At 36.3% G+C, this 12,988-nt stretch overlaps 1 protein-coding gene and 1 long non-coding RNA gene across 3 annotated transcripts; one reads left to right on the forward strand and one right to left on the reverse strand.

Moving 5' to 3' along the window:
• Nucleotides 1–6,200: 6,200 nt before the first annotated feature.
• Nucleotides 6,201–12,459, reverse strand: LOC107683906 (prolactin-releasing peptide receptor-like). The gene is made up of 2 exons (XM_016479970.1): nucleotides 11,990–12,459; nucleotides 6,201–7,169 (listed from the first exon to the last, which is right to left on the reverse strand). Exons 1-2 carry the CDS (start codon nucleotides 12,457–12,459, stop codon nucleotides 6,527–6,529), a joined length of 1,113 nt encoding a protein of 370 aa, XP_016335456.1. The 3' UTR covers nucleotides 6,201–6,526.
• Nucleotides 7,800–10,057, forward strand: LOC107683907 (uncharacterized). 2 transcript variants are annotated; one of them, XR_001633789.1, is made up of 3 exons: nucleotides 7,800–8,048; nucleotides 9,261–9,501; nucleotides 9,567–10,057. It is a non-coding gene; the product is annotated as an uncharacterized LOC107683907 (long non-coding RNA). The 2 variants fall into 2 exon arrangements; XR_001633788.1 differs by having other exon boundaries at nucleotides 9,261–9,496.
• Nucleotides 12,460–12,988: the final 529 nt, after the last annotated feature.

Below are 12,988 nucleotides of genomic sequence, written 5' to 3' on the forward strand. Positions count from 1 at the left end.
TATATTTGCTTGTCATTAATCTTGAGTTGATTCTGTTGTCAGTTTTCTGTGTTGCTGTTATATATTCAGTCATGAGAACCTTCATAAGAGCTTCTGCTGTGTTCATTCAAGTGTTGTCAATCACTCACAGCATTTTCACTGTTATCAGGTTCTGCAGACTCCAAACACTCCTTTATGTCTGAATTTGAATGTGAAACCTTCATTATTGCTGATACTATGCATATATGCACAAGATATATTTTCTAAACCTGTGCCTTCTCTTTTTATTCACAATTTTATGTCATTAAGACATGAATATATTGGTTTGTTCCTTTACTGCAATACTTGCAGAAATGTCATTTTGATTATACCTCAATTCATTGAATAAACTTAGATGAACCCATATAGCATGTGTTTTAATACTAGTAATACTTTTGATTATTATTTTTTTGTTTGTTAATATAATGTTTAAAGAGAAGTAGTTCATACACAAGGCTTCATGGCATTTCTATTGTAATGTGCATTAATAGGGATAGTTCTAAATTCTGTCCTCATGCTCCAAAACCCATTTGACTTTCTTTCCACTGTGAAACATAAAAGAAAGTATTTTAAAGAATGTTTCGACAGCCTTTGTCCATTTAATGATTCAACAAAATGAACCCCCCCCCCAAAAAAAAAAAATTGGACCATCATTTCTGGGCAAAGAAAGACATTTTCTCTTTATCCTTAGTAAAGTCTTTATCAAAATAGTTTGTGTTTTACAGAAAAAAGAAAGTGATTCAGGTTTGAAATGACTGCGGGTGAGTAAATGGCAGATTTTTATTAGTTTGTTTTATTGATTGATTGATTGTGGTGAACTGTCCCTGTAGGCAAAATATACTGATTATATTTGTTATTTGTATTTGCATTATTAATGATAATTAATGAAAATATGACTTTGTGCATTTGACAGCCATGACAACAAGTCTTTACCCTATAAAGCCTGAAATAACAATCAGATTTTGTTTATGATTAAATAAAACGGTTTTATTGAAATGTTAGGTTGAAAAAGTAAGCTGTTTATGATCAGTTCTATGATCTATGTTCTTGTTCTATGATCAGAGCTCTGTACAGCTTATGGCGGAGGACAAACATAGTATGCAATGCATGTACAATTAATGTACAGTTAGGTATTCCTCTGAAGCTTACTTCTAAAGCTGAAGATGCTCAGTTTTTAACATGACTTTATCCAAAAATATGTATGATTAATGAAGTAAAATTTCCTTCAGTCCAGTAAATGTTTATCTTAAAAAATTACTAATAGTATAAGAGTTATTCTTGCATTTTACTTGCATAAAAATCAGTAAAGATTGAACAGTAACTACAACCTGAAGGTGGTTATTTTTATAACTGAACTAAAGACTTTTTCTTGCTAAAAGCTAGTCAGATGACAGAAGACCAAAATTTTGATCATAATTTAAAGGCCTTAGAAATAGGCATATCAAATATGATACAGTAGGGTTAATAGCTATAAGAATGAATTCTCATAAACGGTAGTATGCATGCAGTATGATAATAGTTTGACTGTTGAGTACAGTTTTGTCCAGTAGATGGCAGAAGGATACAGCACACTATGTTCTCCATTACTAGTCAGGCAGCTCAAGAGGATGTCATGGCCTTCATCATTATATGTGCGCTGTGTTGAAATGATACTTGGCTGCTGTTTTAATTGACTTTTATATGCAAACAGTATGAGCTATCATGAGATGAGATATCTTTAGCTAATTATATTGCCTTATTTAATGTTTAAAGTTTATGCTGTCGACAATATCTACAGTTGGCTAATTAGTAGCTTGAAACGAGATAATTAGCAGAAATAAAAAACTGATATTGACTGATTCGTATCATCAGTAAATCCAAGTTCAGTCAAAGTGGAGTTTAATGCAAGCATACACACTGACTTAATGAGCAGAGAAGATGGATTTAACGATCCTAGTTCCGTGCTGACATTTCTGACATTATGTGTGGATATATTGATGTGTCTTTTACATGTGCAGTGCTGTTTTGTGTGTAATTAAAAATGGTGTAAAACCAAAATGATAGGGGAAAACCTTTTTTTTTTTAATTACAATTATTCTTGTAGAAGCTGTTGCATTCAACCGTTTACTTCAAAACATGGAATGTTCAGGAAGCTGAATATTTTACATTTGGCCTTATTTATATGATCCATTGCTGTGATTTGCTTTTAATATTCAATGCATTTCTTCCTGAAACAACTTCCTGTACTGTAGCTTTCAGTTTTCCAGCACAGTAGGAAGCAGCTATGAGGGTAATAACCCATGAGGATGAATACATGAGAGCGGCAAACGTGGAGCACTGCTGCTGACCACCTCTGTCTGATACAAAGAAAAAATACACTTAATAGAAAAACAGTCCACACACAAAAGAGCTGCTTTAATTCCATGTTATTTCAACTCACAATCAGGAATATTCTGACTTATCTGCTCTATCCTGTGTTGTCTATCATCATTCACACATTTTCAGTCAACAATTGCTTAACAATGCTTTCCTTTCAGTTGAATTCATTCAGAGATCTATTGATTTATTTTTTATCTTTATCTTGCTAAAGATGAAGGGGTCTTCCAACAGGAGGTCTGCACTGGTACTGCAGGGAGTCCACTAATTATTGTCACTTTTAAAGTGAATGTGAAGTTATTCTGTAATTCTGTTTGGATAATTCAGCAGTATCAAACAAAAAAAAGACTGCTGTTATGAATACAGTTATTGTGGTACAATTCAATAAACAGGAGGTTAATAATCAGTAACTTACATTTTAGACACATTACTACTATTTTGCTCCACTAAGGACAATAGTTCCAAATGAAGCAGAACCAAATTCTGCATCTTGCAGTAACAGTTTCATTCATGAATTAATTGTGTTTGCGCAAATTGGCTGAGTGAATAATTCAATGAATGACTCATAAAGACAGTCACGTGTTTTGTTGCTAAATGAAAGCAACACACTCTCTGCAATTCATAGCTATTTTCCATTTTGGCAAATTGGTGGGTAATTTGTATGAATTTGCATGATCTGCTAATGCCCCATCTCCTTACTGTTAGGTTTAACCTTCATGCTCATGTTTTTTCTTTTTCTAAAAATTCACATCAATCACAATCACATCATACAAAATCAGCATCTTGTAAATTAGTTACCTTTGCTCATGCGATTGGGGGGAATTAATTCGTTTTTGAATGAATTGGTTGAATTAATGATTCAGTGACTCACATTTCACCACCTATTGGCGATGTAACCTATAGAAAGAGATACTGAAAAAAAACAGCACTAATACACTATTATACACTGACAAGTGGTGTGATAGGAACAGTGAAATGTCTCAGGGCTGTTGCACTGTTATAGCAGCCTGTGAATGCTGCTCAACCAGTTGAATTTGAGGACTGAAAATAACTTTTGCATAATGAATATTTGAATGGATTTGCCACAAATTAAAATGATTTCTTTACAGTATGTCATTAACCAGTGTTATTTCAGTATCACTGAGATACTATTATAGTTTTTTATTAATATTTTGAATTAGTTTCTTTTTATTTTAATTTTACTTGAATTTTATTTTATTTTTTGAGCAGCTATATGTAGCTTTTTTATAAATCTTTTTTTATTTATAGTTTTTTTTTTTGGTTTTAGTTATAATTATTTTAGTACATCAAGTCAAACTAAATGAAAATGAGACGCACTGGCAACTAGCTGAAGTATAAGTTTGTTTTTTATATTATATTTTTATATTATATTTTATTTCATCTTCAAGTTTTGTTTTGTTTTGTTTGAGTTACAATAACACTGTTAAGAACTCATTTTTATTCAGTGTGTAACAGGGTCTCTGCTCCACCTCTTGGCCTAAAAGAAAGTTCGAAGACCCATAAAGACATCCGTTTGGTGTTGTCACTATTATTTCTCCGTTTAATAAACCTGGTAGCTTGGCAGACCCTTAACATTAGAAACAAAAGATAAGTTGATACGTCGAGTCATTTTCAGTCCAGATGTAATACTGCCATGGTAGCGTGCCTGCGGACTGAGCAGCATATTCTATTATGTTTGCACAATAGATCTGAGACCTTTGAGCTTAACCTGGGTCTGCAGCCTGCAGCCTGCAGCTTGAGAGATGAAGAGAGGAAAGTGTCTTAGTTACTCATTTGTAGGGTATTGTACAGTTTGTCTTTCACATTTTCTGTCATCCTCCTTGTGAATCACTGGTCTGTTATCGAAGCCGTGTTTGTGTAGTTGCTGTCTTTGATGTATTGGGATGGCAGACCATTGAAAACATGACTATCTATCATAGAAAGACATTTAGTGGAGAGGGGGAAGAAAGAGAAAAACTCTAAAGGATGTACTGAGTTGGTCACCATAGAAACGCTTCCTCCTTTTTTATAGGTTTGTCTTTTGTTGCTGTAGCTCATTTTCATTTTGGGCTGTTGTGTTGAGGATATTAACAGGCCCAGACCGTTTCAAAGGTTACTGACTACAGTCACTTTATCTATTCATCAGTTTATCTTCCTACTGTTCACATGCATTGGTGTTCCTTTGAATTAGCGAACGTACTGGTGGAATCTTTAGCACTTTGAATTAAAGTTAGCGGTAACATGATGCCGTTAGTTAACTAGATTTTAGTGGTATTTGTTTATGCAAATTTTTATTTTCATGTGTTGACTGACATACTAAAGCACATGTGAAGTAATTGATTATAATTTTATATATAGTGTATATAAAAGATGTACTTAAAGGGATAGTTCACCCAAAAATGAAGATTCTGTTATTAATTACTCACCCTCATGTCGTTCATCTTTGGAACACAAATTACGATATTTCTGATAATTTCCAAGAGCTCTCTGACCCATGGACAGCAAGGATCCTACAACGATCATGGTCCAGAAACGTAGTTTTTACAGAAACCGTAATTTTACGTAAACAACGTATGCTGCTCTGTGTCAGCAGCTCCACGCGCATTCGTTGTGTACGTTCAGATCAAAGCATGCGCATATGTCGTGATACTCTCCAAAATGATGCCAGGGTGATGTGGAGGAGATGGATTGTTGAATAAAGTCATTATTTGTAGTTTTCTTTGTGCACAAAAAGTATTCTCGTAGTTTCGTAAAATTACAGCTGAACCACTGATGTCTTTTATTTTAACGATGGCCTTGCTACGTTTCTGGACCTTGATAGTGTTAGGATCCTTGCTGTCTATGCAGGGTCAGAGAGCTCTCGGGATTCATTAAAAATATCTTAATTTGTGTTCCGAAGATGAACGAAGGTCTTACGGGTTTGGAACGACATGAGGGTGAGTAATTAATGACAGAATTTTCATTTTTGGGTGAACTATCCCTTTAAGTCCTATTTACGTGGGTCAAAAACACTCTTAAGCTCAGCTATTTGCATTTAATATACATTTTAATAAATTACATTTACATATAATTGTAAATAACATGCAATCATGTCCAAAACATGACATTCTGTGCTTCACTTAATTCATTTATAGCACTATTAGCACAAACAGTAATATTTGGAGGTTTGTGCAGATCATTAAACATGTTTGAGCAATAATCCTTGGTTTTGTCTTGGAAAACATAATGTTACAGAGATATTCACACTGTATTCATTTACCTGAACAACAAGAAGTTAATTGCAAATATTTTGTTTACCCAGTAATATGTCTGTGTATAAAACAACCGCCAGTCCTGACACTGTTTATTAATGCAACATTATGAAACGTTACATGAATTTATACAAAATTGTATGGTTATAATCACACGAATGAGACTTTCTCTCACCTGACACATTTTGGCACTTTCTTTTCTGAACTTTTAGTTTTGTTCCTTGTTTGCTTCAGGACAAAGAAGATACTGCAAAATAAAACATTTTGCTTGTGCAGACAAAGTTTTTTTTTTTTTTTTGTATATAAAGACTAAGTTTTGTATTCTTGCACACTTTGTTATGAGCACAAAAACATGACAAGTTATGAAAGCATTTAATTAGTAAAAGGTTTTAATATTTCATATAGGCCATGTGTTCTTTTTGAATATTTGATCTGTTTGATGTAAATATATCTTAAGTAACATCTTGTATAAACACATGCAGTTTAAACATTTTTAATCCAACAGTTTGAAAGGCATTAAAATAGGCTGTAATTCACTTTTAAAGCTGAAACATTTGCTTTTCTGAAAGCTGGGTATCTGTATGTTTCTGTTGCAGTATTTTAAGGGACCGTTTCTCTGTAATGTGAACAACATTCAGTCTCCTTCCTAGGAAATCCATATCCAAATCACAGACAGCATGGTGAAATCTTGTGGCTGAATCCAACAGTTTTCTCACATGGTTTATACATCCAAGAAAGACCATCTGTGTCCATCTAAAACAAGATGCATGTGGAGGAACCTTACAGATGGTATAGTTCCAGCCAGGACCAATGTGAACACTTTCTCTTTTCCAAAAGTATGCAACCCAAGTGTTCTGCTAGCCTCAGTAGTCTTTGAACTAACTTGATGTGCTCTTTTTCTGTCAGAGAACCACGCTAGCGGTGGCGCAGTTGTGTGCAGGAATCCCGATGCCAATCCGATGATGGCAGGTGAACATCTTGCGCAATTCCGCCCTGAAACGATCGTGCAGCCATGCATATAAAAACGGGTTACAACAAGAGGAACTCATTCCACACAAATGACACAATAGCTGGATCAGCAGGAAGTAGCGCTTGTCGATCAGGTCTATATCAATATCCCGAAGAACATTGAAGACACTTATCGGCAGCCAGCAGATCCCAAAAGCAGCGACGACTAAAGAAACCAGACGAAACGTCTTGCGTTTCCGAGCCCGCTGGGCTTCCGCTTGGCTCTGGGTGCGATGACCTGGCACCACACAATTGCGAAGCTTCACTGAAATGCACAAGTAGGAGATGCAAAGTGCGGACAGAGGAAGGACATAGGTGATGAAGAGCGTGCTGTAAGCGTAGGCTAGCCGCTCTTTCTCCTGACCCATCCAGAACTCCTCGCAGATGGTGAAACCTTCGTCCTTGAACTCCACATGGTACGTGTGGGCCACAGCAGGAGCCACCAGACCACACGACAAAATCCAGATCCCAGACAGAAGATATGTGCAGGCCAGAACTGAGATGCGCTTCTTCAGGGGATGAACCGTAGCATAGTATCTAGAAGTTAAAATGACAGTTTTAGGCAACAAGTTAGTGATCACACATCTGTATCTGATGCAATAGTACAACTGGCCCCGGAGAGATGTTTTTGTTCTATTAATTTATTCAAAAATACATTCAAATATAATCAATGACTTCTCTTCTATTATGAGCACATTTTAAATGTATGAATTAAAGGGAAACTTCACTTAGAAATGAAAAAAATCTCTCAACATTAACTCACCCTTCTGCTGTTCATTGTTTCCGGCCCACTGTTTATAGTTTTAAAATATTAGTAGTGTTATTAGTTATTATTAGTAGTGGTTCAATCCAGTTGCATATTATATGGACTCATGGATTACATTTCTAAAAATCAGTTTCTGTTCTTTCTGAAGAGAGAGTATACATTTGGGACAGCAGGAAGGTGTCAGAAACGAGACCGGGGTCCAATAGCAGGTGAAAACAAATTCCAAGTTTATTGAAACTGTGAATCAAAAAGTCAATAATCTGCCGGATAGCAAAAAGTCAGTCCAGATCAGCGCAGAGGTTAGACCAGCCGCTATGCCAAGATCAATAAGCTTTTTAAAATATCAGATAATTTGACCTCAATTCTGAAGAATCGAGCCCTGAAAAGAGCCATTCAGTTCGCCAGCGGCGCTAAAATGCTATTTGATCTCTCCAAAATGCTAATGAGTAACGAAGAGATCTGTTTACGCAGCGCAGCTGAATGTCAAAAAGTGAAAGGTCTTCTTGATCTTTTAAAAGTTAAACTTGACACAGTCTTTTAAAAACATGTAGATCTCGAGACGCTGTCTAGCCTAGCGCATGTTTACATAAAACTGTAATGAGGACCTTGGAAACCAAAAACGCATTCTGTGTGAACAAGCCCATACCGTGGTAAGTCAGTTTAGTTTGGAGGATTTGATTGGTGAAGGTTTATGTACTGTCTTGCTTAAAATGATTCTTTCTGACTGATTTATTATTATAATTGACTATCATTTGAAATTGTTCATCTTTTTTTGTACAAAATGTACAGTTTCATTTTATACTATTTCAAGTAACATGCTTCAAGCTAGAATTTTAAAAGAAACTCTTGTACTCATTGACCCTGGGAACGCCAGCTGACTAGTGGCCCCAATTTGAGTTTGAGAGCTATGTGTTAAGATATAAAGACAACGATATAAGCTGAAGCAAATACAAAATGTTGCATGTTGATTTTGTAGAGGCATAATCAGTGGGCTGTAAGAAATGGGATCAAAACAACAAGACCTCTAAATTAACTCTTTTCATTCGCTTTAAGGTGAATATCAGATAATTTGACCTTTTATTGCATGTTAAATGTAGTCAATTAGTACAGGTAAAATGTCACGCAGTGCGAGTCAATTGAGACTCGATTTCATAAGGAATCGATTCTTCAATTCTGAAGAATCGAGCCCTGAAAAGAGCCATTCAGTTCGCCAGCGGCGCTAAAATGCTATTTGATCTCTCCAAAATGCTAATGAGTAACGAAGAGATCTGTTTACGCAGCGCAGCTGAATGTCAAAAAGTGAAAGGTCTTCTTGATCTTTTAAAAGTTAAACTTGACACAGTCTTTTAAAAACATGTAGATCTCGAGACGCTGTCTAGCCTAGCGCATGTTTACATAAAACTGTAATGAGGACCTTGGAAACCAAAAACGCATTCTGTGTGAACAAGCCCATACCGTGGTAAGTCAGTTTAGTTTGGAGGATTTGATTGGTGAAGGTTTATGTACTGTCTTGCTTAAAATGATTCTTTCTGACTGATTTATTATTATAATTGACTATCATTTGAAATTGTTCATCTTTTTTTGTACAAAATGTACAGTTTCATTTTATACTATTTCAAGTAACATGCTTCAAGCTAGAATTTTAAAAGAAACTCTTGTACTCATTGACCCTGGGAACGCCAGCTGACTAGTGGCCCCAATTTGAGTTTGAGAGCTATGTGTTAAGATATAAAGACAACGATATAAGCTGAAGCAAATACAAAATGTTGCATGTTGATTTTGTAGAGGCATAATCAGTGGGCTGTAAGAAATGGGATCAAAACAACAAGACCTCTAAATTAACTCTTTTCATTCGCTTTAAGGTGAGCAAGACCTGTTGGATGTTTTGCTGCAAAAGCTCACTCGACAATGGATGCACATTTCCTTGCCTCCGATCCAGCCTAGATGAATGGGTCTGCATCCAAACCCCTACGATAATATCAAGGGCTTTTAAAGACAGTATTCATGTAGGCTTCATCACGTGTAAAAGCACAGAAGATGAACCACCAGACCATGTACAGGAGATGACGGCCTAGTCTGAGCAAAAAAAGCCTTCACTGTAAGGTAAATGGATTCTTAATGCACCTATTATACTACAAGCCACCAATTTTCATTTTCTTTGACTATAGCTCAGCACCATCATCCATCACTGACTCACGTCACATGCCTACGCAAGGAGGGAAGTGTGAAGGTTAAAGGCTCTATGAAACCACAAAGTTAAGATAGAAGTTAAGATCCACTATGAATTTCTTTTCAGATTTGTGGATAAGAAGTCCTGGTTTATTTTTGGTGTCCTTGGTATTTCACATATGGCAGCATGTTGACGTTACGTTAGCCTTCCAGCTTTCTGTAGAATGTGTCGCTATACAATTGTTACATAATAGTATGGCTTTTTTGTGTACCATAAGAACTTACAGGCTCTTCTGGCCCCCAGAAAAAGAGCCGTTTATATTACTCAGTCATTCAAACTGAGATGAAATACACCAAAAAGGTTGCATGGGGGGGTTGAAACAATCTGTATCTTTAGAAAATAGAAGTCTAACCAAGTTTAAACATGGACATATATCACAGAACACTTCTGTAATTTGTCTTTAGTTTTCTGACAGTCATTAAAATTCCCATCAGCATCTTTTCTAGGACAAATTATGTATTGTGCACACTGTGATGTCATAATAATAAAAAAAAAAATTCAAATGCTTGATTATTATTTCACTCTATCTTTTTTAAAGGTGACATATCATGAAAATCTAAATTTTTCCATGTTTAAGTGCTATAATCGGTTCCCCGGTGTATCTACCAACCCAGTAAACGTGAAAAAGAATGACCCAGTACATTTTTTTTTATTTTTTTTAAGCCTTTCTCTGCAAGCTTGTGAAAAAAGCGAGCCGCTCAGATTTCACTCCCCCCGTGATGTAGAAAGGGGATCTTATTATAATATTACCGCCCTTTAATCTGCAAGTTTCCACCCATGGCGCCACCATGTTTTTGCCAGCAATGGCGAAAGTTTAAGCAAAGAATGCTAACTGTTCTGTCGTTGGCTGCACAGATGAGCACAGAACACTATTTAGAGTCCCAGCTTCAGAGGAGACAAGAGAGCAGTGGATTTACTGATTTATTTACTGTATATTACGCTGATGCCACACAGATCTAATATAAACATGCAATTTATTTCCCAGCGGTTTACCTTCACAGACATAACCGACTGTTTTTATAACTCGGGTGTGTTTTTAACATAAACTGTATGACAGTTTAAGTGCAATAAGAGATGAAAGAGAACTTGGTTTAGTACTGTGTGACAGCTGCTTTCTGTGCGTGTTCTTTGGATGTGTGCGCTCAGAAAACCGTATATCAAAAGTGTAAACTGATATGGCTTTAAAACGCATGATTTCAGTGCGATAAACATTATAATCAGAACCAAACAGATGTTTTTTTTTTTTAGCAGAGTATCTGAGGAAGGAGCTGTAAAGGACAGCCCTATTCTGGAAAAGGGGGCGGGGAGCAGCAGCTCATTTGCATTTAAAGAGACATGCACGAAAACAGCGTGTTTCTGCCTCCACTCAAAATATGCATTTTCAAAATGATATAATAAATGATCTGTGGGGTATTTTGAGCTGAAACCTGACAGACACATTCTGGGGACACCTGAGACTTATATTACATATTGTAAAAAGGGGCATAGGTCTCCTTTAAATATTTAAACTTATATAAACATTTAATTTATTTGTATGTTGGAATGTCACACAGTAGTGTATGACTGTCAAGGTCTAGGTCTGCGACAAGGACAAGCTATAAAGCCATTTCAAAAATAGCAAAAATAAATAATGAAGGCATGGTGAAAAGGTTTCCAAGACATTTTATTATGACCTTGCTATAGCAAAAAGAAAAAGTTTGAAATCTGTTCAAACAGAAATCTGTTAAAAAAATGTTCAAGCTAAAATCTATATAAAAGTGGCAAGTTTGAATAAAAGTCTAATTGCTAGTAGATCAGAACAAACATTTAAAGAAATAATGATAATTTTCAGATTCCAGTCATCATATTATCACCTGTTCTCTATTCGAACTGAACGACATGAGGCAGTAAATTCTATATCCCACATAGATTTGTGTTGCGCTATACTGTACATATAAGGATATGTTTTCAACAACCTGTTACACAGACAAATTTAAACACTGCATATACTCTACCATTCAAAATTTGGGGTTAGTAAGATTGAAAGAAATTAATACTTTTATTCAGAAAGGATGCATTTACTTTTTTAAATTAAAAAAAGTGACCTTACAAATGTTACAAAAGATTTTTATTTCAAATAAATGCTTTTAAAATATATTCAAATAAAAAAAGTAATTTTTAAATTGTAATAATATTTCATATCACATTTTTGTAATTGAATAAAATGAGTATAAGATACCTTTTGAGACTACGTGATGAATCCACTGAATCAATCTGTTACGTAACCATGCTTCTAAAAGCCCCAGAATGCTAATAAAACATTGATGTAATGATGAATTAGTCACACTGTCAAGAGACACAACGCTCACATGCATCACTCACCTGTCCACCCCAATAGCTGTCAGTGTGAAAACCGACACGTACACCGTCACCGGCTGAATGAGGAACACCAGGTAGCACATGAATCTTCCAAAAACCCACCCGTGAGGGTTAAAAGCGTATGCCAGGGTAAAGGGCACGCAGGTAGCACACATCAGCATGTCAGAAAACGCCAGGTTACCGATGAAGAAGTTGGTCACGTTGTGCATTTTTTTGGTGTGGCAGATGACGTAAAGCAGCAGGTAGTTCCCGAAAACTCCAACCAGGACCACGAGAGCATAGCAAGGGATTATGAGGGGTTTAAAAGACTGAAGGAGCTCCACACCAACAAACTGCGGATTGCGCTTAGTCGTGTTCGTCGACTGCAGCACGACTTCATAGATTTGGCCCCTGCTGGAATTCTCCATGGTGAGGTTTTCCAGGCAACACGAGGGCACGGGAGTGCTGAGCCATTCACCACTACTGCCATCCATCCTTACGGCTGGAATACTGCTTGTAGAGACCTAAACAGTGGGTGTTTTGGCATAATAACAAGGAAAGAGATACGCTTTGGTTAGCTTTCTTCATAACTCAACTCTAGCTGAATTTTAAACCATTAACAGATGGATTGAAATGTCTGTGAAGAAGAAGCGAGCCAGCTGAGTGCGACTTGTGGAGGCGTGTGCTACCAAACATCCATTTTGCGATATATAGGTGCTAGGTTGTCTTGAAAGTTGAGTTGGCTCATATAATGAAGTGACTTTTTCAAACTCTGAGCACAGCTACAATTTTCCTCAAAGTTCCTGCTCTCTATACCGAACCACTTTCCGCACAGCAGTTCTTCTGAACATTAGAGATGCAGGGGTCACATCTAAAAGCTCTTCATTACAGCCTTGACATGTGTAGGATCTCTGTCTTCAAACGGACCCACTTACACTATTGAGTCACACATGAAACAATCACATTCCATTGAGACAAACTGAGGAACCCCTATGCAGCCAGCTGCGGTCGTAAAACTCATGC

This window comes from Sinocyclocheilus anshuiensis, unplaced genomic scaffold, assembly GCF_001515605.1.
Source record: "Sinocyclocheilus anshuiensis isolate Anshui unplaced genomic scaffold, SAMN03320099.WGS_v1.1 scaffold1625, whole genome shotgun sequence".
In the NCBI taxonomy this organism is placed as follows: Eukaryota; Metazoa; Chordata; class Actinopteri; order Cypriniformes; family Cyprinidae; genus Sinocyclocheilus; species Sinocyclocheilus anshuiensis.